Source organism: Canis lupus (genome assembly GCF_048164855.1).
Source record: "Canis lupus baileyi chromosome 27 unlocalized genomic scaffold, mCanLup2.hap1 SUPER_27_unloc_1, whole genome shotgun sequence".
Classification (NCBI taxonomy): Eukaryota; Metazoa; Chordata; class Mammalia; order Carnivora; family Canidae; genus Canis; species Canis lupus.
This window is the reverse complement of record NW_027326442.1, coordinates 443,738-470,434: the sequence shown is the minus strand read 5'-3', so window position 1 is coordinate 470,434 and position 26,697 is coordinate 443,738. Positions and strand designations below refer to the sequence as shown.

The following is a 26,697-nucleotide window of genomic DNA, read 5'->3' as shown; positions in this document are numbered from 1 at the left end:
AGATCACTACCAACACCAAGGAAATACAGACGATTTTAAAAACATGAGCAGCTATACGCCAATAAATTCGGCAATCTTAGAAGAAATGGACGCGTTTTTGGAAAGCCACAAATTACGAAAACTGGAACTGGAAGAAATAGAAAACCTGAACAAGGTGATAACCAGGGAGGAAATTGAAGCAGTCATCAAAAACCTCCCAAGACACAAAAGTCCAGGACCAGATGGCTTCCCTGGGGAATTCTATCAAACGTTAAAGAAGAAACCATACCTATTCTAACTAAACCTGTTTAGAAAGATAGAAAGAGATGGAGTACTTCCAAACTCGTTCTGCGAGGCCAGCATCACCTTAATTCCAAAACCAGACAAAGACCCCACCAAAAAGGAGAATTATAGACCAACATCCCTGATGAACATGGATGTAAAACTCTCAACAAGATACTAGCCAGTAGGATACGACAATACATTAAGAAGATTATTTACAATGAGCAAGTGAGATTTATCCCTGGATGCAAGGCTGGTTCAACACTCATAACACAATCAATGTGATTCATCATATCAGCAAGAGAAAAAACAAGAACCATATGATCCTCTCAGATGCAGAGAAAGCATTTGACAAAATACAGCATCCATTCCTGATCAAAACTCTTCAAAGTGTCGGGATGGAGGGAACTATCCTCAACATCTTAAAAGCCATCTACGAAAAGCCCACAGCAGATACCATCCTCAATGGGGAAATACTGGGAGCCATTCCCCTCAGATCAGAAACAAGACAGGGATGTTTCCAGTCTCACCACTGCTATTCGACATAGTCCTAGAAGTCCTAGCCTCAGCAATCAGACAACAAAAAGACAGGAAAGGCATTCAAATTGGCAAAGAAGAAGTCAAACTCTCCCTCTTCGCCAATGACATGATACTCTACATAGAAAACCCAAAAGCCTCCACCCCAAGATTGCTAGAACTACAGCAATTTGGCAGTGTGACAGGATACACAATCAATGCCCAGAAATCAATGGCATTTCTATACACCAACAATGAGACTGAAGAAAGAGAAATCAAGGAGTCAATCCCATTTACAATTGCACCCAAAAGCATAAGATACCTAGGAATAAACCTAACCAAAGAGGTAAAGGATCTATACTCTAAAAACTATAGAACACTTCTGAAAGAAATTGAGGAAGACACAAAGAGATGGAAAAATATTCCATGCTCACGGATTGGCAGAATTAATATTGTGAAAATGTCAATGTTACCCAGGGCAATATACACGTTTAATGCAATCCCTATCAAAATACCATGGACTTTCTCCAGAGAGTTGGAACAAATTATTTTCAGATTTGTGTGGCATCACAAAAGTCCCTGAATATCCAGGGGAATTTTAAGAGAGAAAGCCAGGCCTGGGGGCATCACAATGCCAGATTCCAGGTTGTACTACAAAGCTGTGGTCATCAAGACAGTGTGGTCTTGGCAGAAAAGCAGACACATAGATCAATGGAACAGAATAGAGAATCCAGAAGTGGACCCTCAACTTTATGGTCAATGAATATTGGACAAAGGAGGAAAGAGTATCCACTGGAAAAAAGACGGTCTCTTCAATAAATGGTGCTGGGAAAATTGGACATCCACATGCAGAAGAATGAAACTAGACCACTGTCTTGCACCATACACAGACACAAACTCAAAATGGATGAAAGATCTAAATCTGAGACAAGATTCCTTCAAAATCCTAGAGGAGAACACAGGCAACACCCTTTTTGAACTTGGTCACAGTAACTTCTTGCAAGATTCATCCATGAAGGCAAGAGAAACAAAAGCAAAAATGAACTATTGGGACTTCATCAAGATAAGCTTTTGCACAACAAAACCAACAGTCAACAAAACTAAAAGACAACCTACAGAATGGGAGAAGATATTTGCAAATGACATATCAGATAAAGGGCTAGTATCCAAGATCTACAAAGAACTTCTTAAACTCAAGAGCAAAGAAACAAACAATCCAATCATGAAATGGGCAGGAGACAGGAACAGAAATCTCACAGAGGAAGACATAGACATGGCCAACAAGCACATGAGAAAATGCTCCACATCACTTGCCATCAGGGAAACACAAATCAAAACCACAATGCAATACCACCTCACACCAGTGAGAATGGGGAAAATTAACAAGGCAGGAAACTACAAATCTTAGAGAGGATGTCGAGAAAGGGGAACCCTCCTGCACTATTGGTGGGAATGTGAACTGGTGCAGCCACTCTGGAAAACTGTGTGGAGGTTCCTCAAAGAGTGAAAATTAGATCTGCCCTACGACCCAGCAATTGCACTGCTGGGGATTGACCCCAAAGCTACAGGTGCAATGAAACGCCAGGACACCCACACCCTGATGTTTCTAGCAGCAATGTCCATAGTAGCCAAACTGTGGAAGGAGCCTCGGTGTGCATCGAAAGATGAATGGATAAAGAAGATGTGGTCTGTGTATACAATGGAATATAACTCAGCCATTAATTAGCCATTACCCACCATTTGCTTCAATATGGATGGAACTGGATGATATGCTGAGTGAAAGAAATGAGTCAGTCGGAGAAGGACATACATATGGTCTCATTTGGGGAATATAAAAAATGGTGGACAGGAATAAAGGGGAATGGAGAAAAAATGAGTGGGAAATATCAGAAAGGGAGACAGAACATGAGAGACTGCTAAGTCTAGGAAATAAACTAGGAGTGGTAGAAAGGGAGGCGGGTGGGGGCTGGGGGTGACTGATTGACAGGCACTGAAGGGGGCACTTGATGGGATGAGCACTGGGTGTTATTCTATATGTTGGCAAATAGAACACCGATAACATACAAATTTATATGAAAAAAGAAAGTACAAGATCAACTCAGTGAGGTGGGTGGCATTGCTAAAATAAAGGGGAGGGAGAGGTGGAAAACATGCTCACCACTGGGAATTGAGGGCTTTAACAGGTGTAGAGGAAACGAGTCAGATTAGTCTGAGACAGTCGAGAAATCTAGAGGAAGCTTTGGCTATAGATTATGTGGCTCTAAATGAGAACCCCCCAGAGATTTCCAAAAGCTTGGCTAAGTAGGTTAGCTTAAGAGATGATAGGAGATGGGAAGTTTGAATTCACTGTGGTCCTCCACAGAGGAGTGCAGGGAGGCTGGAATTCCACCAGGAAAGCAGATATACAGCGAATGCAGGTGCTCCACAGATCTTTGGGGATCATAGTTTTCTACTATGATAGTTTTCTACTTTCTAAGAGTGCAGAAACTTCACTTTGCGGCACAGACGTTGAGTCATTGGGTTAATGCTGTTTGGTTGTAAGATAGCCTTTAATCTACTCACATTGGCACACCCGTCACGAATGCTGTGCTTGATTTCTGCGGGTTAAGTATCGAATGGATGGCGATGTTGCTAAAACTGTGTGTCACGTGGACGAAAAAGCAAAGGACATTGAACATGCGAAGAAAGTGTCGCAGCAAGTCACTAAGGTGAGGTCACAGTGTGGATGTTTGGGATGCATGTGGGTTTCCTCTATCTGACCTAAGAAAACGCGACAGGCCTGATCCTGCTCGCCAGTCTTCCCTGAATCTCAGGGCATCATGAGCTCGGTGCCCACACCTGTCAGGGAGACTGCACGGATGACTGAAGTGGGTTGTCAAACCTCTGCCCTGCAACTCGGTCCAGGCAGTTGCCGTGCCGAATGCAATCCCAGGGTTGCCAGAGGCTCCTACTTCTTTTTAGAGAAGTCAGGGAGCTTAATTTTTACAAGAAATCCTTAAATTTCAAATGTAAATAACTAATCAAAAACATGGAAAAAATACCACATAGGTCAAGAGGAACATGCCCCCTCTCCAGAATCGGCCAATGACTTTCAAAGGTTGCAGCCCTTAAAAGGAATCTATGGAGAATCATGATCATGACTTAGTTTAAGAGATCAGACTTTTCAAGTAAAAGCTTACAATGCAGGGGAAGTATCGTGGGATGTTGACATGGTCACCGCTCGCACAGTCAGTGCTGGTGACAACTGGCACAAGGGCAGCCCCTCCATGAGAGCGCTTTGACTGTGAAAGACTCAACAGCACTCTGTTCTCTGAACCCTCATAGCTCGTGGGTGGCCTCAACCACGGGTCCTCTTCCCTGTCTGTCTAGGTTTTATACAAGCAGAACTGGGAAGACACCAACGATGAGTACCTGCGTCCCCCTGATGCCCCTGAGCTTGTCCAGGCAGTTAAGAACACAGCCATGTGTGGGAAGGTGAGGGCTTCTGCTCTGTCATGAACTCTGTCCTCCTCCACCTAATTCAGAGGAATCCCTGGTGCTTGTGCGGACCTGGTGCGTGGTGGCCCAGCCTTTCTGTGAGTGTCCTTGAGCCGTGTGGGCTGCAGGGGTTGTGGCTGGCAAGGGGGAACTGAGGGGAAAGCTCTTGAGTGGGAGGGAGGGTCCTGGTGGGAAGCTGAACACGTGGGGAGAAGGGAGATGTGCCGGAGACCTGGCTCTTAGAGACCGGGGCTACCCTTCGAGTTATTTCTGACTATCGCTCTTACGAAATGTTTATTTCCTGACAAGGAACTATGCGAGGTGCCTCCTGCCTCCTTCCGCTTGCATTCATAGTTGTTGTGGGAAGCAGATAAGGCCCCAGAGAGGAGATGAAACAAAATCCGACACATCTACCCTCCTGAAAACATGATTTGTCAGGAGAAGCAGGACACGCTGTTAATGAAGATGACTTGGACTGAGTGGAATGGGGGAGGCTATCTGGAGATTCCATTTGCCTTTGCTCTTACCCTGCCCTCGGTTCTTCTTGCTATTGATGGATGAATTCAAAATTGTGTATTTCGTATAAGTGGGAGCTCCTATCTCATAACTTCTCACTCTTTTCTGATTTAGAAACTGTACACTGAGGACTGGGAAGCTGACAAAAGCTTGTTTTACGCGTACAACGATAGCCCAGAGCTGAGACGGGTGGCCCAGGCCCAGAAAGCCCTCAGTGATGTAAGTCAAGTGCAGTCAACATTGTTTGGGAGTGTGGAATCGGGACGCTTCCAGTTAGGTCTTCTGGCCAAATGTTCTTTGCAATTCCTCTTTCAAAAAGACTAAATGTCATAATAGCAGATGAATACATCTAGAATCGTTGTAATTTATGATGTGTACTTAGATGTATAATTTATATTAGATATAATTAAACCCAATCTTGTTTTTTATTAGTTGAAGAACCTGAGTCTAAGACCTAGGTCATTAGTGGGCAAAACCCAGATTAGAAACCTGATCTTGTGATCCCAAGACCGGTGTTCTTTCCACTGTAGCCTGTGCCCTCTGTTCCCTTGGCTGGAGTTGAAGTTCTTCAGTGACAGTAGAGTGGCACTTAAAAAAAAAACCTGTTGGGATCGTAGCCATTTCCCGAAATATATTAAGTGAAAAATGTTATTGAAGGAGTTTGATTTGCTTCCTAATTTTAAAGTGTGAATTGTGATGTGTCCCCCTTTGTCTACATGAACTGACACACTTGTCCAAACATGGCTTGTGTAGTTACCCCACAAAAGCTCTTGCCGTAAGGTATACACAGAGGATATTTCAAAGATATGGAGGATATTTCAAAGTTAGTAAAAAGAAAAATCAGCTGTCTCCACTGACCAGAATTTTAGTGTCTTTTATCTTGAAAACAGTTTTAGAGGGACTTAAAAGGCCTAAGAGACTCCTTAGGTTGAAAGCTATATCCGCAGCAGAGAACTCCACTTGATTCTAGCACTTCCCCTTGTTTTGAGGAGCTTTATTTCTTGACCTCTGGATTTGCTAGAGGCTATATTGAAAATCCAAAGGCTACTGTTCTAGTCTTCAGGAGAGCACTCTTGTATAAAACAACAAGTTGTTTTTGATTCAGTTGTCAATCAGACCCCTAGAACTTCTTACATTCACTATGGACTTAACAAGTCATTTGGCGTCTTGAAAATTACTGGGATTTATTTCCAGTGGGTCTTAGGATCCTATCTTGCCTTGTACTGGAATTATGCAGACTCATTTGATGGTGTCTCCGACTTTTGAGGTCTTGATCTTTTATTGCCTCTCACTCGATGTCATTTGCAAATTTAGGGGATATATTTTTATCTGTTTTCATATAATTCATTAAAATATAGCATAGATTATGCTCCAGTCTTTCCATAGAGTAACATAGGAACTAGAGAAGCCATAACAAAAACTTAAGGCTCTCTAGTACACGGTACCAATTTTAATGTGTAGGGACTTCTTGCTTCTAAGTTCATTTTCTGGTTCTGTATCTTATGAATATATAATATTGTGTAACCTTCTGTATCTATGAATATGTATTACTGTGTGACCTTTATCAAGTGATTAGTAGTTACTTGTTGAAAGTCTATGCATGGACAGCTGGCAGGATAGAAAAGAAGTTTTCATCCTTTCCCTTGAGATTTTATAATCAGGCTGGTAAGATGAAATTGTTATACATGAAACAATAAGAAAACAGTTTTCAAAAATCTTAGGGAGCAAATTCTACAGTCTAATACTTGCTGAAAAGACACATGCAAGTAATTAGAGAAGGCCTCGTGGAAGTGGTAATCCCAAGGGAAAGGGCAGTTATGACCAGAAAAGGCATTCCAAGTAGAGAGTACACTTGAAACGAGGGACAGAGGTGGAATGAGTCTGGTGAGGAGAAAGAAACTGAATGCTGTGGACACCTCATTAGGAGGGTGCTTTTAAGGAAGTGGTGGCAGGACCTTGAAAATCAGACCAAATAGCTTTGACATGATATGGTAGTCCTTAAGAGATACCCTGTGATTTTTTGGGGGGCAAACAGTATGGTAAAAGTAGGATATGGAAAAACTTTGATGGACAATATAGTGGATTGGGACTAGGAATAATTGTGATACATTGAAGAAGACTATTTTAATAATATCATGGAATGAAAGGGAGGACAACGGAGAGGAAGAAAGGAATCTGAGGGCAATAGGTATTTTAAAAGTGTTAAGGACATTGGATATTGGAGATGAGAGAGTGAAAGGAGCCATCAAGGAGCTTACAACAGAGACTGGTAGTCTGGGTGTATAGGGGTACAACTGTACTAGTGAACGGAGGAATGGAGTTGAGATGCCTCATCCATAAGATGCCTTGATCTGGATCTTCCATTAGAAACTTTGTCCTATTGCACAGGCATAAGAACAGGACAAAAGATTAATATTGGAGAGTCATCGGAATAAAAGTGATAGCTGAGGACATGAAAATATATGAAGGGGGGGTGGAGTAGTGTATGGCCAAGGGCAGAGTTTTGGAGGATACCCCTACTTAGGACATCTGGAAAGCAGCCGGCAGAGTAATGAGAGAACAAATGGTCAGAGAAGTTGAAGGAGAACCAGGAAATGCCGTGTCACGTGAGCTCAGGAAGAGTGTCCAAGAAGATACTTAATTTCCCATCTCCCTTTACCTATAAGATGGACAGATGAAGGGAAACCTCCATGCCACTTTGGTTCTAGGGACTTCAAACAGGTACAGTTGACCACATGTCTTGAGATACCTCAACAGAATACATAATGGAGACTGCATAGTGAAGTAAAATCTTCCCATCCTTCCTCAGAAAAATGTGGCACTTAAGATACGGGTTGTAACTTTATTGCAGACTAACTGCACCAAGCATCAGGTTCCCAGCCTGCCTATTAATACTGTTGTCCACACCATGAGCTCCTACAGTTCTTGGGCACAGAGGCTCCCCCCCCCCCCCCGTGGGCTGTTGTTCACAGAACATTCCGCTGCCTAGGCACGGAGATCTCAACTGAGGGCTTGGGTTTGGAGGCTTTCTGTCCCCCTCACCTGTGCCTTCTTCCAGTTTCTCTGAAACCCACTTACTAGGTTTCTCTTGTTATCTGAGCCGAAACAAATATTTGGCAAATACCAAGAGAGACTTTAAGTGGATCCAGAGTACAGAATTCTAACAAGACAGAATTCTGAACAAAGTTCCTGAGAAATGAGGACTTCTAGATCCGGTTTCTCTGGAGCTTCCTGACAGGATGCCCTACTTAGTAAGCATTCATTCTGATAGGACTTTGCTCACTCTGAGGACTCGGCCAGCCATGGAAAATACCAATCGCCCTATGCCTAAAATAAAGCCTTCGCTCCTTAAAGACTGAGTAGAGGAACTAATATAACTGCATCTTAAAACTGGTCTTTTGTATCTCCATTGACCCTTGGATATTCGTAAAAGCTTTTGTTTTAGGCAGTAGGTAGACGTTGTTAGGATGGGACATAGTTAGACTTGGTTAAAGCATGAAGATGACTGGGACCTTGGAACTATCCAGCTTCTTTTTTTAAAAGGTTTTTATTTATTCCTGAGAAACAGAGAGGCAGAGACCCAGGCAGAGGGAGAAGCAGGCTCCCCACAGGAGGCCTGATGCAGGACTCGATCCCGGGTCCCCAGGGTCACACCCTGAGCCAGACACATGCTCAACCACTGAGCCCCCCAGGTGCCCCAGGAACTATCCAGCCTCTGTATGTTGTAAATAAGAATACTGCCACCTGGAAGGAGAAGTAATTTGTGTAAGTCTCACAAGTGAGTAGTAGCAGAGTTGGCACAGTAAGTCTCCTAATGAGATTTCCCTCCATGGCGTCAGTATATAAAACATAGATTCAGAAATCCATCATTGAACCTTTGCTCTGGTCAGGGTCTGCCCAAGCCACGAGGGCTCCCAAATGAGAGGTTACGTTTGCTGTCATCCAGATCTGACAGTCCAAGGAGGGGCAGATAGGTAAACAACCAGTCATGGCATCATCCGACAGTTCCTTCCAAGGAGCTAACGGTCACATTGAGTGAGACCCCAGGAGAAGGTCTTCAGGTCAGGGAGGGCTCAGGAGGGGATCTTGTGCTGACCCAGGGCCATGGAGAATGAGCAGCAGCCTGTAGGCAGATGGGGAGAGTCTGGAGCTGGGGCATGTTGAAGAAAGGGAACAGCAGGTACAAGGTCCACAGGCGTAAGAGGGCTTCATGTATCTGGGGATTGACAAATCGTCCTGCTTTTTTGGAGGCAGGGTTCAAGGTTGACGGAAGGAAAGCCCTGAGTAGTCAGTAGTGAAGGAAAAAGAGGGCAAGGGTGAAGGGGCTGCTGCATGCTTAATGGACATGATACTTTAACAACAGAGAGGCCTTTAGTAAGTTAAAGGAAAGGAGCTAATGAAGAGCGAGCAGTTGAAGCTGTCGAAAAAGAAGGGGTGACTGTGGACATGGCACAGGGGGCTGCTGGTGGGAATAGCAGTACGAAGGGAGAGCCAGATATTCTTAGGTTGAAAAAGTGACCCTTTCCTTTATGACTTCTGGCCCTCAGCTGCACCTGCAGGTTTACAAGTACATTGGAGTCCAGGTTCCTCTTCATGGGGACAAGACCTGTGTAGAGTTCCTGCTGACAAAGAAATCTCTCCATCTTTCTTTTTTTGAGAAATACTGTTTTGATTAAATTCCATTATGCTTGCCTCAATTTTCATATCAACAATATGTTTTCAAAGTGAGTACAGGTTAAAGGGGCCCTTGTTAAAGTACTATTTGCCTGGAGAACCCAACCAGTACATTTTATGAAACTGATTCGTTTCTTCCCAGAGTTTCTTCACTGTAAAAGTGCTCTTTTTTTTTCCTCTGAAGTTCTCTGCCCCTGGTCTTTGAGAGCTCTTTAGAGGCTGGTTTTCAGCCTCTTGTAAGTGCTCCAAATCTCTGTTGAGTTGCTAATTGTTTTGATGATGGCACTACCATCTCTCATTGTAACCGGACCCATGTGTAAGCCAAGAGGAGCACGGCTGTGCGTGAGCTCTTGAAGCGGCCCCTGTCCTCCCATGTGAACCCTTTCATAGTCTGTGCTCATGGCAATTCTCCAGTGTGTGTAATGTCTTACAGAGGAAATACCAGGAAGACTTTGAGAATACGAAAGACCAGATCTACTTCACGTAGACCGAAACACCAGAGTACAAAGTGAATAAACAAGCTGGAGTGGCAGCTAGCAAGGTATGAAGAAATGCTCTTATTTGTCATGATGGTCTTATTGTGGGTGAGTTTCTTAGAAATTTTGCTTTTGTATGTAATGAAAAAAAAGAGGGTTCTTGGGGCTCAACAAAAAGTGCAATTTGGGGTTATCATAAGGCTACCAAATTTTTGAAAAATTTTCCTATGTCTGACCTTTAACAATAGTCAGGTATCATCTTCAGTATTTGTTAAAGGACCTTTTGATACCTGCAATTAGAAAGGTTGTGCTCTCAGACAGAAGGACCCCTCAAGAAAGGACAGCTGTCAACCTTCTCTGAATATGGAAACTCCCACACAATCTATTACCATGATTTTTCTTATTTTCCTTCAGCAATTGCTGAACATCTAGACGCAGACAAGATACACAAATCCATGGATATGCTCCTATACTCTGTAGAGTAGACTTTGGTAAGAAGAATCCTGGACGTTCTAAAGCACTAGAAATAAACTTCAAAGCCAATCAGACGTGGTTGAAACCCTAGCCTTGGCCCTGCTGAGGGTGTGAAAGCAAGGATATCACACCACCAGGAAGCCATTTGGTATCCAGGTGCAAAATAGTGATGTTTTAGATCAGGAGGGGAGCAGGGCTGATGGATGAAATGGACTTTGAGAATAGAGCTGACCTGGTTTGCTATTGGGTTGGATGTGGGATATGAGAAGAATGGGTCTAAGCAACTGGAGGATGGGATTTCTCTTTATTAAGAGAGAAGAGTGTGGAAGGAGGGCATAATTATTTTTGGAGGGAAAACGTGAGCTAAGCTTCCAACATGTAGGATTTGAAATGCGTTTTAGACATCGAAGTGGAAATGTTAAGTGGGCAGTTGATTGTACAAGTCTGAAGTTTCAGGGGAGATATATGGGAGGGTTGTATAAATTTGGGAGTCATCAGTATATGGAGAGTATTTAATGTCCGAAGACTGGAGGCCATCAAGGGAGCAAGCATAGACAGAAAACTCTAAGGACTGAACTCTGGAGTATCTCCATGTGAACACATCAGCGAGATGAGGTAGGAGTAGAGTGAGGAGAGAGTGAGAAGTGAGTGAAGGGAGAAAGGAGCGATCCGCTATTTAAAATGTTTCTGAATTGAAATTACCAACGTACAGTCACTTCTGCACGCACGTGAACTGCACACATGCTCACACACAGTCAATGAGGCATCAGAGGATAGATTTTGATGATGCTTCTGGCTTGCTTTCTTGAAAAAATGTGTTGGCAGTTAGGTCACTGGTGGCTAAGTTAAATGAGAGTTGTGGAGTAGCAAGTGTCTGAGACATGATACACTGCCATTATTTGTGTATGTCTTTTTCTCTTTGAGGGCAAGGACCAGGTGTTATTCTTTCATGTATTTGTCCCAAGGCCAGCATGTAATGAATACCCTATGGATGTTTTTGAGTGAATAAATGAATGGGAAGAAAAGTTATCCTGGAGATTTATGCAGTTTCTTTGCTGCTGTTATGAGTTACTATGAGTATTTTGTTTATAAAATGTCAAGCTGCCACTTTTCTAGAGAGAAAATTGATTTGTAGAACTATGTCATAATATCCATAATAGAGACAAGAACAAAAGTAACCCAGTTACTTTATCATTTCACTCCTACAGGTAAAATACAAAGAAGACTCTGAAAAGAATAAAGGAAAGCCTGATTATAATGTACTTCCTGCCTCAGAGAACCCACTGCTCAAGCAGCTGAAGGCGGCAGGAAATGCCCTGAGTGATGTAATAAGTACGTTCTTGTCAGAAAGTGTTTTTTTTTAACTTTAGCTGCTAGAGAGATGAACTATCTCTCTTTCTATAATGACTAAATGCATACATAATTTTGCAAATAATTTAGGATTCTAGTGTAGCAGTTTCCCTGGAACTATATAACCACAGGAAGACAGGAATGCCCCCTGAGTATGATGTGTGTTAGTTTGGGAGGGGGGGTGCCTGTGGATTTAGCTCAAGGGGCAGAGAAAACCTCATTTGCTTATAGGTTCTAGTGCTTGTGCTTCTTTGGGATCCTGACACAGAAAGAGGCTTTGCAAGGGGCAGAGAGTGAGAGGTGAAGTTGTGTGTGCACCCTGCCCTTGTGTTCTTCAAGCAGGGCAAAGACAAATGTCCTGGGTTCCACAGGTTCTTCCCCTCACCTCTGTCATTCTCTGTGCAAATCTTGGCCCTAGAAACCATCATTTGCAGAAAGCACGACTTAAAAGATGGCTCCCCCAAAAGACAAACAAGCAACAACAACAAAAAATAAAAGGTGGCTCCCTAAGTCTTCACAGGAGTTTCTACTTGTAGAATTAAGAGTCTGACCAATCCATAAGATTTAAAATAAAACAGATCGGATAAGTGAGAGATGCATTAAGAGACTAACAGCCCAAGACCACTTTGACTATATAAATAAGAGGGAACATGTGATCAATTAAGTTATTCCCACAGTATTAAGCTTTCCCAATATTTGAGGATTATACATGGTGTTCCCCCTGTGGGTTAGTTATCTTTTCTTTGTCCCTCAAATTAAGTCAGCACCATAGAAATGTGTACCTGTGATTGAGGAATGAGGCGAGTGGAGTTGGAGTGGCAGGTGAGAGAGCGTGAGTGGATCTGTCCAAATAGCCCTGTTGGGAAATCAATGCAAAGCATGTTTTCTGTTTCCTAAATAAAGGTCATCTTTATCAAACCTAGCAAAGCTCAGGTTCAAACCTACTTTGTTGATAAAGAGAACAATATAAATTTTTAAAAACCAAAAAGCACCATGTACAACCTCAAAACCTAACATGAGAAAGGGACAAGACTCTCACTTTATCAGTTGTGCATTTAAAATCCAGTGGTTGTTTATTGTCAGTATTAGAGCTAAATTTGGGTCATAGCTGAGAGGAAGAGTGAGTAGCTTTATCATCTGAGTTCCTGTATATACCTATATACAGGATATACTATCTGTTTGTGTAAGGAGGTTTTTTCCTTGGTGGAAGGAGGAAGAGAGAGTGTATTTCTCAACTTATACTAAACATTTTTGTGAAGGTTTGTTTCAAAAAGAATTCACTGTTGCTCAGAAGATTCCTGTCTGTTGCACCATCAGTGAAAGACGAGTCTGAGTTGAGGGAGAGCGGATGTAGCAGTCCTGAAGTACACACAAATCTCCACAACTAAGGGCTTGGTCTGAGGTAGAGTACTGGTTTCTTGACTTTTTTTTTGGTGAATGTTAAAAACCTAAACTTTACAGTAATTGCTAATAGAAGAAACTTTTCATTCACTACACCCCAATATTGATTGTCAGTTTTTAAGACCGTTGACAGGATATATCTTTTTATCTTCTCCTTCTTGTTTATTGTTGTTGAGAAATACAAGCACTATAATCAGTGTGGGAGTGACAAGAATCTACTTTGATTTTTTTCTTCGACAGGAACCATACAAGGAAAACTATGAAAAGACCGAGGCAAAGAGCATAAATTACTGTGAAACCCCCAAATTCCAACTTGATACAGTTCTGCACAACTTCACTAGTGATGTAAGCAATTCTGTGGTTACTTCTTCTGTTAAGAAAAGATCCATTATTCTCCCCCAATAAATACATGAAATATGTTTTGTCTTTCAGACCAAATACAAAGATTCCTACTTAAAGAATATTTTGGGACACTATGTGGGCAGCTTTGAGGATCCATATCATACACACTGCATGAAAGTTGCAGCTCAAAACAGCGATGTAAGTTCTAAGACAGTTGTTTAGCTTTCCACTTAACACATCTTTAGGGCATGGATAAAATGGTTGCATCCTTGCGTCTGATTTTTCTTCCTCGTAGAACAACTACAAAGCAGAATTCGAAGAAGACCGAGGCAAAGGCTTCTTCCCCCAGAGTATAACTCAAAAAAATGAAACAATCGAGAAGCTGGATCCATGTAAAGATGTGAGTCTGTAGTATGACCTTCAAACATCCTGGCCTCCAGAGCATCTAGCGGTTCAAGAGAAATTTAAAATTTTAACACTTTTCAAATATATGCAAGCAAGGAAATTATAAGAAACAAAATCTATCTTGTAGGTGATGAACCGTTTTCCCTAGCTGTCATCCATACTTTTCAAGAGCTAATTCTAGTTCATTTCCCCAAAGAGGAGTTATCAGAAATCTGAAGAATGAGAAAGTTTCTTGTACAGCTGCGAAAGCATCTCTAAAACACTGCAGTCTAATTAGAAAAGAGCCTTGTGTTTTATTAACTACAAGTTTCTTTTCTTTTGGGGAATGGGTTCTCCTTGCTTGGACTATAGGATTTGATTGCTAAGACTATTCCTTTTTTCCTCCACAGCACACCTACAAAGTCCATCCAGATAAAACAAACTTCACTCAAGTCACCGACTCTCCTGTGCTGGTGCAAGCCCAAGTCAATTCCAAGCAACTGAGTGATGTAAGTTCCTTTAAATAGGCAGGAAATCCAATTTTGAGGGATAACCTATCATAACTCTGTATATAAAATCCAGTGACTTGTCACATTTACCAAAAAAAAAAAAAAAGGCTAAGTGAGTGTATCAAATTTAACTTGTCTATATTTGTAATCACCTAAAAGATCTCCTTATTTAGTTGCCTTGCATCTTCTGGGATGTATAGCAAGGATAGCAGAATGGTTCTCTAAGGGGGCCTAATATAGCTTACCATGCTGGAAGGAACATGAGGTCTTTAGCCAGGCAAATCTGGGTGAAATTCCAGCTCTGTCGTTTATAACCCGGCACCCTAGGCAAATTGTTTAACCTCGTTATGCCTCGTGTTAGTTACCCTTTTGTAATTTGCAGTTGTTTTGAAGAGTAAACGAAAGGAGATCTGAGCATAGTAAATACCCTGGCCCGGAGTTGATGTTTAATACACGGTATGTCTCTGTCTCCAATAAGTTTCGGAAAATGGAGCTTTGGAGATACTTTTATCACATGACTTTTAAGTATGAACTTCCAAACTTGTGCTGAAGTAAGCAAAGCAATAAAAGTAACCTCAGTCAATTGATGGCCAGAAATAAAGTCTTCAGATAAAGAGTATTAACAAAGCATAATGTATGTGAGGGGACGTAACCAGGTTTGTTAGAACGTGTTTCTCCGGAAAGTGAGCGTTGACAATGGAAAGAGAGAAAGGGCTGTGAGTCTCAAGAATCTGCTGATTCTGGGGGCCGGTTGTGATGTGCCTGGAGAGGGAGCATATATGAAAGAGCCACCTCCTTCCAGGATAGTCCTACCACGGTGACAGACGTGCTTTCATGCAGGTTGTCAGTCGTGCAGGGTGGACTACCCTTGCTCTGGACTTCTGTATTGATCTCAACAGCATTGTCAGTTGTTAATTAACATAATGTATTTTACGTTTTATTCTATGAAATGTACCACCCGAGATTTTGTATTTTGGGACAATTCTTCTTTCGAGCTAATGGTCTCCTTTTTTGTCTGTCTCTCCATCTGTCTTTGTCTCTTTCACTCTCTATCTCTGCTGAACTACAAAGGAAAGCATGAAAGTGAAAAGTTCAAGTGCCACATACCTCCAGATACTCCTGCCCTCCTCCAGCACAAAGTCAATGCTTATAACCTGAGTGATGGAAGCTCCTATATACTATGGTATGGGATATCCTGACAACCTGTGCTTTTATTTCTGGGTTGTTTCACTGCATAAACACTTCAGTGTTAAAAATGGGAAGAACAGGGATCCCTGGGTGGCTCAGCAGTGTAGCGCCTGCCTTTGGCCCAGGGCATGATCCTGAGTCCTGGGATCGAGTCCCACATCAGGCTCCTGCATGAAGCCTGCTTCTCCCTCTGCCTGTGTCTCTGCCCCTCTCCCTCTCTCCTTCTCTCTCTCTCTCTCTCAATAATAGATAAAATCTTAAATAAAGATGGGAAGAACATTTAGCATCTGCACCATGCCCTTATGCCTCTACCCATGTATCTTTCAATTCACCTTATAAATGTGTGTAGCAATGTTGTAGGTAGCTTCATACAATTAGACAATCTCGATATGTTTTAACCAACCTCCAAAATGCCACCACTCATGTAGGTTTGACTGCAAATCATAATGTGATATATTTTAGCCATATATTCATTTATGTCATACAATGATTAATTTTCACCCAGGACCTGTTTCTTCAGATACAGTTTCATTTTATTTACTACTCAGGCGTATAATATCCCTTATTTCACATAAACGGTGCTTATTTCTACATGTAAGAGAGCTTGCATAAAAGGCATAAGGCCAGGTAGGTATCCATTGCTACCTTTCATTTTCAAAACTTAATTTTATAGAAAGTGCAAATATCCCTTTGAAGGGGAGATCTCATTTCTTCAACAATTCTATAAATAAGTCCTTAGATTATCTAGCATCAATGAGTATTGTAATGATTCAGGAAATAACCTTTCAAAGGACCTTGAGATCAAATGAAAGTGATATCTTTAGATCATAAAAAGTAAATTAACTGTAGAATATTTGGTGCCACTCTGTGAAAGGCTCAGTAACAGGAGTTAGGTATTAGTATGGTAACTAGGATTAGGTTAATTTAATGAAAGATTCTAATGAGGAGGAGAGCACCTTGATCTTGGAAAATTAGAAGCTTCAGTTTGAAGAAAAATAACTAAAATATGCATGATTTTCTTTTTTTATGCATGATTTTCTATAGTGAAAATGGTTCATTTGTTTCATATTAAGACAGAGTATTGAGATACTCATTAGTCTTAACAGTATGATAATATGCATATCACCTTTGCCAATTCCTTTGTTAAAATTTTCCGGTTAGGATGTCTATAAGCAAGACTGGTAGAAGAGCAAAGCAAAGAAGTTAGACATGAAAGTGGACGCCATCCCCCTGCTGGCAGCCAAAGCCAACAGCAGGATCGCCAGGGATGGGAGTATGGCCTGGGCACCCTGGGAAGGGGCTGCCAGTAAAGCTGCCTGATGGGTGGGATCTGGCACGTGTGATGTTATCACAGGTGATGTACAAGAAAGACTATGATAAAAGCAAAGGAAAGATGATTGGAGCCCTGAGCATTAATGATGATCCCAAGAACCAGAGTGACGTGAGTGTCTTTGTAAAATCATGCTTACTTTCAGATATGGCTACATTTACTGTTTACTATAACTTTGGATGAGATGTTTAGCCTATATGAAATCTCCAATTCAGGATGACAAGTCACACACAAAAGCCCAGGAGTAAAAAATGATTAAGTTCCTTATTCTTATAACAACTCTGTACTTCGAGACATCAGTGTATATTGTAAATGTTTCCTTAATTTCTTTAATGCCCTCTGTTTTATTAGGGGGAAAATATACTAGCAATAGCCTTTTCTTTATCATTTCCTAGAAATAGATTTAATATCTCAGTATGTCATAAACACATATTCATTCCATGTAATGATCTGACTTCAGGTACTTTGCAAAAATATATATAGAAAAATAAAAGGCAAAAACTGAGAAAATCAGGCTAAAGACAATAAAGTAGGAAAACTAGATGATGAAGCATAACCTTAAGAACAAAGTATTTTAAGAATTGTATAAAACACTGATCTCATTTCAAAGACTAAAATATTAAAAATTCCTTATAAAAATTGCTTCTCTAACTCATGGCATTAAATAAATATTCCCTATCCTGTATCATTTATAAGTATGCTTGTCTGTCCTGCGTATATTTTTGGATTTCTGCACGGTAAAATTAAGGAGAATGTGTAAGAATACATGATACCTATAATAAAATGGAAAAAAACTATTTTTGCATATTACTATAAAGAAAAATATTAGAACTCAAGGAGAAAATCCAGCTTCCAAAGTTATTGTAAATAAAATGCGTTTCCATCAAGTAATGAGCTGAAGACTTTTCTGGGACTGTGCCTAAGTATTTAAGGTCCACGTTATACCTTTTACCTAATTTTGTACTATTTAAAAAATTCATTTTCCTTCAAATGCATTCAAGTGGATAGAATTACATTAAGACAAAAAAGTTGCTCAAGCAGCATTGTTATGTCATGGAATATCCTGGCTCAGCAATGTTAGGATAAATAACACAAGCGCATATATGGTTGTTAGCAGACTAGATTATCTAAGATGTGAGCCTCTACCATAGGAATACTGCCTTTTTCGCCGTATGGAAAATAAATTCTGAAAAAGTACAAAATTTTTCTTTGTGGTTAAGTATAGCAATGATGGGAATGGCTTCTACACCATGACATAGATTTTTCTTCTCTGTTTAATTTTCTTCTTCCTTTGACAGAGAGATTATAGAGGGGAAAGCTATGAGAAGACAAAAGCAAAGAGCAGGAACTACTGTGAGACCCCTAAATACCAACTTGACACTCTGCTGAAGAACTTCAGCGAGGTTGGAAAGGCCATGGTTGCTCCTGGGGTTTGAGGGCTTTTCTACGATGTGACAAATAACGTACCTAATTGGCATATTTGTCAATATGCTTCTCTTTCAGACTAAATACAAACATTCCTATGTACAGAACGTCTTGGGCCATTACGTGGGCAGCTTCAAGGACCCATATCAAATACACTGCATGAAAGTCTCCACTCCCAACAGTGACATTAAGTTGAAGACCATTGTTCCTGTCTCTCGATGACATTCTTTGGGGGTAATAACAGTCATGATCTATTTTAGTTCTTTCTCATTATAGAAAAATTACAAAGCCAGGTATGAAGAAGATAAGGGAAATGCTTTTTCCCTCAGAAAATCACACAAGAATATGAAGCAATCACGAAGCTAGACCAGTGTAAAGACAGAAGTCAGCTGCCCAGAGTTCTCCAAATGGGGTTTGGGATTCCTGTGCTATCTAGTGGTGAACTCAGCAGGAGTTTACATGCTAATGCCTAGTGGTTAGCAGATGTTAAATTTTAAATTTGGGGTGGAACTGGGGAGCACAAAAATTATTGTGAAGAAACCGATCTGTTACAGAATAGTTTGTGGTCTTAATAAAGCTTTACTTTCAGTAGTTTATGTACACGTGGCTTAGTGGAGGGAAAGGTAAGATAGATTTGTGAGAGAGGGGTGTTCATTCATTTCACAAATTTACACGAGGAGCTAGCTTATGTCAGGCACTGTCCTTGATGCTGAGAAAGAAAAGGGAACAAGGTGGGCTGCCTCTGGGGGAGCGTGCATTTGAGAGGGATAAATAGATAACAAAAAACGTATAAAGAAGGAAGGTACTAGACAATGATAATACAACCTATGAAGAATGATGCTATAGGATTGAAATAGGATGAAGTGGGAGTGAGACTGGATGGGCTCCATAGGCTGGGTGCTCTGAGAGAGTTCTAAGGCAGGAATGTGCAGTCCTGCCAAGATCAAGGTGAGAGCAACTAACTGGAAGAACGGTCTAAGGAGAGAAGAGCTGGGCACTTAAGGAATTGCAAAGATGAAGTAGCAGAAGCGTTCTGGAGACGGAGACAGTGGGAAGAAGTGAAATGGTAGGGGATGGGGGTGGGCAGATTCTGTAGGGTAGGGCTCATCAGCCACAGCACAGTTTAGGTCAAGTCATATGGAGGGCTGTTGTAAGGTGTCAGCCGGAGGAAGATTAATCTGGTTGCTGAATTGTGGCGGGGAGACCAATTTAGAGGCAACATCAGGGGATGGAGATTGAGAGAGAGAAGTGACAACATATCAACCAAGTTTTCAGAAAATAAATTCTATTTTTAACTGGAAACTCTTTATACGTAGTATGTATATAAACAAGAATATAAAGATCCGTTATTATGATATTTTATTAAAGAACATCTTTTCGGGAGAGGAGCAAGATGGCGGAGGAGTAGGGTCTCCAAATCACCAGTCTCCACCAAACTACCTAGAAAACCTTCAAATTATCCTGAAAATCTATGAATTCGGCCTGAGATTTAAAGAGAGACCAGCTGGAATGCAACAGTGAGAAGAGTTCGCGCATCTATCAAGGTAGGAAGACGGGGAAAAAGAAATAAAGAAACAAAGGCCTCCAAGGGGGAGGGGCCCGCGAGGAGCCGGGCTGAGGCCGGGGCGAGTGTCCCCAGGACAGGAGAGCCCCGTCCCGGAGACGCAGGAGCTGCACCGACCTTCCCGGGGGAAAGGGGCTCGCGGGGAGGTGGAGCAGGACCCAGGAGGGCGGGGATGCCCTCGGGCTCCCCGGGACAGTAACAGCAACTCCGCGCCCAGGAGAGTGCGCCGAGCTCCCTAAGGGCTGCAGCGCGCACGGCGGGACCCGGCGGGACCCGGAGCAGCTGAAGGGGCTCGGGCGGCGGCTCCGCGGAGGGGGCTGCGCGGCCCCGGGATCAGCTCGGAGGGGCTCGGGCAGAGGAAGAGGCTCCGTGCAGAGGGGGCTGCGCGGTTCCAGGAGCAGCTCGGAGGGGCTCGGGCGGCGGCTCCGCGGAGGGGGCTGCGCGGCCCGGGAGCGCGAATCCAACAGCGCAGGCTCCGGAGCACAGGGCGCCGGGACACAGCCCAGGATCCGGCCTCCCCCGGGACAGGCAGAGGCCGGGAGGGCCCAGGACAGCGAGGACGCTCCTGCCCCAGCTGAGCAGATCAGCGGCCCCGCCCCGGAGCCTCCAGGCCCTGCAGACGGAGCTCCTGCCGGAGCTGAATCCAGGTTTCCAGAGCTGCCCCGCCACTGGGGCTGTTCCTCCTGCGGCCTCACGGGGTAAACAACCCCCACCGAGCCCTGCACCAGGCAGGGGCACAGCAGCTCCCCCAACTGCTAACACCTGAAAATCAGCACAACAGGCCCCTCCCCCAGAAGACCAGCTAGACGGACAACTTCCAGGAGAAGCCAAGGGACTTAAAGTACACAGAATCAGAAGATACTCCCCGGTGGTTCTTTTTTTTTTTTTTTTTTTGTTTTGTTTTGTTTTGTTTTTGTTTTTGTTTTGTTTTGCTTTTTGATTTGTTTCCTTCCCCCACCCCCTTTTTTTCTCCTTTCTTTTTCTTTCTCTTTTTCTTCTTTTTTTTTTCTCGTTTTTTTTTCTTTTCTTCCCTTTTTTTTTCTCTTTCTCTTTTCTTTCCTTCTTTCTCTCCTCTCTTTTTCTCTTTTTCCCAATACAATTTGCTTTTGGCCACTCTGCACTGAGCAAAATGACTAGAAGGAAAACCTCACCTCAAAAGAAAGAATCAGAAACAGCCCTCTCTCCCACAGAGTTACAAAATCTGGATTACAATTCAATGTCAGAAAGCCAATTCAGAAGCACTATTATACAGCTACTGGTGGCTCTAGAAAAAAGTATAAAGGACTCAAGAGACTTCATGACTGCAGAATTTAGAGCTAATCAGGCAGAAATTAAAAATCAATTGAATGAGATGCAATCCAAACTAGAAGTCCTAACGACGAGGGTTAACGAGGTGGAAGAACGAGTGAGTGACATAGAAGACAAGTTGATAGCAAAGAGGGAAACTGAGGAAAAAAGAGACAAACAATTAAAAGACCATGAAGATAGATTAAGGGAAATAAACGACAGCCTGAGGAAGAAAAACCTACGTTTAATTGGGGTTCCCGAGGGCGCCGAAAGGGACAGAGGGCCAGAATATGTATTTGAACAAATTCTAGCTGAAAACTTTCCTAATCTGGGAAGGGAAACAGGCATTCAGATCCAGGAAATAGAGAGATCCCCCCCTAAAATCAATAAAAACCGTTCAACACCTCGACATTTAATTGTGAAGCTTGCAAATTCCAAAGATAAGGAGAAGATCCTTAAAGCAGCAAGAGACAAGAAATCCCTGACTTTTATGGGGAGGAGTATTAGGGTAACAGCAGACCTCTCCACAGAGACCTGGCAGGCCAGAAAGGGCTGGCAGGATATATTCAGGGTCCTAAAGGAGAAGAACATGCAACCAAGAATACTTTATCCAGCAAGGCTCTCATTCAAAATGGAAGGAGAGATAAAGAGCTTCCAAGACAGGCAGCAACTAAAAGAATATGTGACCTCCAAACCAGCTCTGCAAGAAATTTTAAGGGGGACTCTTAAAATTCCCCTTTAAGAAGAAGTTCAGTGGAACAGTCCACAAAAACAAAGACTGAATAGATATCATGATGACACTAAACTCATATCTCTCAATAGTAACTCTGAATGTGAACGGGCTTAATAACCCCATCAAAAGGCGCAGGGTTTCAGACTGGATAAAAAAGCAGGACCCATCTATTTGCTGTCTACAAGAGACTCATTTTAGACAGAAGGACACCTACAGCCTGAAAATAAAAGGTTGGAGAACCATTTACCATTCGAATGGTCCTCAAAAGAAAGCAGGGGTAGCCATCCTTATATCAGATAAACTAAAATTTACCCCAAAGACTGTAGTGAGAGATGAAGAGGGACACTATATCATACTTAAAGGATCTATTCAACAAGAGGACTTAACAATCCTCAATATATATGCTCCGAATGTGGGAGCTGCCAAATATATAAATCAATTATTAACCAAAGTGAAGAAATACTTAGATAATAATACACTTATACTTGGTGACTTCAATCTAGCTCTTTCTATACTCGATAGGTCTTCTAAGCAAAACATCTCCAAAGAAACGAGAGCTTTAAATGATACACTGGACCAGATGGATTTCACAGATATCTACAGAACTTTACATCCAAACTCAACCGAATACACATTCTTCTCAAGCGCACATGGAACTTTCTCCAGAATAGACCACATATTGGGTCACAAATCGGGTCTGAACCGATACCAAAAGATTGGGATTGTCCCCTGCATATTCTCGGACCATAATGCCTTGAAATTAGAACTAAATCACAACAAGAAGTTTGGAAGGACCTCAAACACATGGAGGTTAAGGACCATCCTGCTAAAAGATAAAAGGGTCAACCAGGAAATTAAGGAAGAATTAAAAAGATTCATGGAAACTAATGAGAATGAAGATACAACCGTTCAAAATCTTTGGGATGCAGCAAAAGCAGTCCTAAGGGGGAAATACATCGCAATACAAGCATCCATTCAAAAACTGGAAAGAACTCAAATACAAAAGCTAACCTTACACATAAAGGAGCTAGAGAAAAAACAGCAAATAGATCCTACACCCAAGAGAAGAAGGGAGTTAATAAAGATTCGAGCAGAACTCAACGAAATCGAGACCAGAAGAACTGTGGAACAGATCAACAGAACCAGGAGTTGGTTCTTTGAAAGAATTAATAAGATAGATAAACCATTAGCCAGCCTTATTAAAAAGAAGAGAGAGAAGACTCAAATTAATAAAATCATGAATGAGAAAGGAGAGATCACTACCAACACCAAGGAAATACAAACGATTTTAAAAACATATTATGAACAGCTATACGCCAATAAATTAAGCAATCTAGAAGAAATGGACGCATTCCTGGAAAGCCACAAACTACCAAAACTGGAACAGGAAGAAATAGAAAACCTGAACAGGCCAATAACCAGGGAGGAAATTGAAGCAGTCATCAAAAACCTCCCAAGACACAAGAGTCCAGGGCCAGATGGCTTCCCAGGAGAATTTTATCAAACGTTTAAAGAAGAAATCATACCTATTCTCCTAAAGCTGTTTGGAAAGATAGAAAGAGATAGAGTACTTCCAAATTCGTTCTATGAAGCCAGCATCACCTTAATTCCAAAGCCAGACAAAGACCCCGCCAAAAAGGAGAATTACAGACCAATATCCCTGATGAACATGGATGCAAAAATTCTCAACAAGATACTGGCCAATAGGATCCAACAGTACATTAAGAAAATTATTCACCATGACCAAGTAGGATTTATCCCTGGGACACAAGGCTGGTTCAACACCCGTAAAACAATCAATGTGATTCATCATATCAGCAAGAGAAAAACCAAGAACCATATGATCCTCTCATTGGATGCAGAGAAAGCATTTGACAAAATACAGCATCCATTCCTGATCAAAACTCTTCAGAGTGTAGGGATAGAGGGAACATTCCTCGACATCTTAAAAGCCATCTACGAAAAGCCCACAGCAAATATCATTCTCAATGGGGAAGCACTGGGAGCCTTTCCCCTACGATCAGGAACAAGACAGGGATGTCCACTCTCACCACTGCTATTCAACATAGTACTGGAAGTCCTAGCCTCAGCAATCAGACAACAAAAAGACATTAAAGGCATTCAAATTGGCAAAGAAGAAGTCAAACTCTCCCTCTTCGCCGATGACATGATACTGTACATAGAAAACCCAAAAGTCTCCACCCCAAGATTGCTAGAACTCATACAGCAATTCGGTAGCGTGGCAGGATACAAAATCAATGCCCAGAAGTCAGTGGCATTTCTATACACTAACAATGAGACTGAAGAAAGAGAAATTAAGGAGTCAATCCCATTTACAATTGCACCCAAAAGCATAAGATACCTAGGAATAAACCTCACCAAAGATGTAAAGGATCTATACCCTCAAAACTATAGAACACTTCTGAAAGAAATTGAGGAAGACACAAAGAGATGGAAAAATATTCCATGCTCATGGATTGGCAGAATTAATATTGTGAAAATGTCAATGTTACCCAGGGCAATATACACGTTTAATGCAATCCCTATCAAAATACCATGGACTTTCTTCAGAGAGTTAGAACAAATTATTTTAAGATTTGTGTGGAATCAGAAAAGACCCCGAATAGCCAGGGGAATTTTAAAAAAGAAAACCATATCTGGGGGCATCACAATGCCGGATTTCAGGTTGTACTACAAAGCTGTGGTCATCAAGACAGTGTGGTACTGGCACAAAAACAGACACATAGATCAGTGGAACAGAATAGAGAATCCAGAAGTGGACCCTGAACTTTATGGGCAACTAATATTCGATAAAGGAGGAAAGACTATCCATTGGAAGAAAGACAGTCTCTTCAATAAATGGTGCTGGGAAAATTGGACATCCACATGCAGAAGAATGAAACTAGACCACTCTCTTTCACCATACACAAAGATAAACTCAAAATGGATGAAAGATCTAAATGTGAGACAAGATTCCATCAAAATCCTAGAGAAGAACACAGGCAACACCCTTTTTGAACTCGGCCATAGTAACTTCTTGCAAGATACATCCACGAAGGCAAAAGAAACAAAAGCAAAAATGAACTATTGGGACTTCATCAAGATAAGAAGCTTTTGCACAGCAAAGGATACAGTCCACAAAACTCAAAGACAACCTACAGAATGGGAGAAGATATTTGCAAATGACATATCGGATAAAGGGCTAGTTTCCAAGATCTATAAAGAACTTATTAAACTCAACACCAAAGAAACAAACAATCCAATCATGAAATGGGCAAAAGACATGAAGAGAAATCTCACAGAGGAAGACATAGACATGGCCAACATGCATATGAGAAAATGCTCTGCATCACTTGCCATCAGGGAAATACAAATGAAAACTACAATGAGATACCACCTCACACCAGTGAGAATGGGGAAAATTAACAAGGCAGGAAACAACAAATGTTGGAGAGGATGCAGAGAAAAGGGAACCCTCTTACACTGTTGGTGGGAATGTGAACTGGTGCAGCCACTCTGGAAAACTGTGTGGAGGTTCCTCAAACAGTTAAAAATAGACCTGCCCTACGACCCAGCAATTGCACTGTTGGGGATTTACCCCAAAGATACAAATGCAATGAAACGCCGGGACACCTGCACCCCGATGTTTCTAGCAGCAATGGCCACGATAGCCAAACTGTGGAAGGAGCCTCGGTGTCCAACGAAAGATGAATGGATAAAGAAGATGTGGTTTATGTATACAATGGAATATTACTCAGCCATTAGAAATGACAAATACCCACCATTTGCTTCAACGTGGATGGAACTGGAGGGTATTATGCTGAGTGAAGTAAGTCAGTCAGAGAAGGACAAACATTATATGTTCTCATTCATTTGGGGAATATAAATAATAGTGAAAGGGAAAATAAGGGAAGGGAGAAGAAATGTGTGGGAAATATCAGAAAGGGAGACAGAACATAAAGACTACTAACTCTGGGAAACGAACTAGGGGTGGTAGAAGGGGAGGAGGGCGGGGGGTGGGAGTGAATGGGTGACGGGCACTGGGTGTTATTCTGTATGTTAGTAAATTGAACACCAATAAAAAAATAAATTAAAAAAAAAAAAAAAAAAAAAAGAAGATTCATATCAAGCCTGGACTTATGAGGTAGGGGTAGGAAGAGGGGTTACAGAAAATGTTAAGAAGTAGGAGTCTAAGCCTTCAGCAGTTCTCAAAGGAGATAAGATGGGGGGACATTGCCTCTGAGAAGGAATTACCTCTGCAGTTGTGGTCACTGGTCAGAAAGGAGCCTCAGACCCCAATTTAAAAGCACAGGTCAAATATTTGCCAGCTTATCAGACCTGGCTGGTGATAAGTGCTTCGGTGGGAGCAGGGGGGGCTGTCACAGGTTCAGAAAAGCTTCCAGGAGCCACCATTGCTGAGGAGAGGAGGGCAGAGGCAGAGGGCTCTCCTCTCTCTTTCACCCTTCATCCAGAGAACTCTGCTGTTAACTGTCATTTGTTTATGCATTCACATTGGGTATATTTGAACAAAGGGTTTCTTCTATTAATATCTTAATTTCTGCCTGGGAAAATAAGAGTACATCTGATTTTGCTCTTTTCCTCACAGATCCCTGCAAGCTTTGGAAGGAGGCATATAAATAGAATTCAGGCACTGGAAATATGAGGGCTCTGAGGGCTCTTGCTGGTAGAACTAACGCAGTCATGAGCCTCTCTGTGCTTCACTTTCATATCTGCAGAATAGTATCATGATTTTTATATTGTCACCTTTGTAAAGATGATACAACTGAAAT

At 41.9% G+C, this 26,697-nt stretch overlaps 1 protein-coding gene across 9 annotated transcripts in view; it reads left to right on the top strand.

Annotated features, from left to right (window-relative positions):
* The first annotated feature begins 2,831 nt into the window (after window positions 1-2,831).
* The window catches only part of LOC140629624 (nebulin-like), a 68,115-nt gene continuing 44,249 nt past the window's right edge, over window positions 2,832-26,697 (top strand). For 6 of the 9 annotated variants that reach the window (XM_072819124.1, XM_072819122.1, XM_072819128.1 and 3 more), the window contains exons 1-9: window positions 11,601-11,726; window positions 13,004-13,146; window positions 13,386-13,490; window positions 13,578-13,685; window positions 13,783-13,887; window positions 14,282-14,380; window positions 15,452-15,563; window positions 18,197-18,301; window positions 18,402-18,557. Coding sequence is in view for 2 of the 9 variants with exons in the window: in XM_072819130.1 (XP_072675231.1) it covers window positions 3,393-3,485; window positions 4,147-4,251; window positions 4,885-4,989; window positions 9,878-9,931 (357 nt within the window). In the remaining 7 variants the exon portion in view is untranslated. Of the gene's footprint in view, window positions 3,486-4,146; window positions 4,252-4,884; window positions 4,990-9,877; window positions 9,986-11,600; window positions 11,727-13,003; window positions 13,147-13,385; window positions 13,491-13,577; window positions 13,686-13,782; window positions 13,888-14,281; window positions 14,381-15,451; window positions 15,564-17,487; window positions 18,302-18,401; window positions 18,558-19,691; window positions 20,233-26,697 lie in introns of those variants that run through there. The other 3 variants (XM_072819130.1, XM_072819129.1, XM_072819126.1) reach the window with 3 other exon arrangements.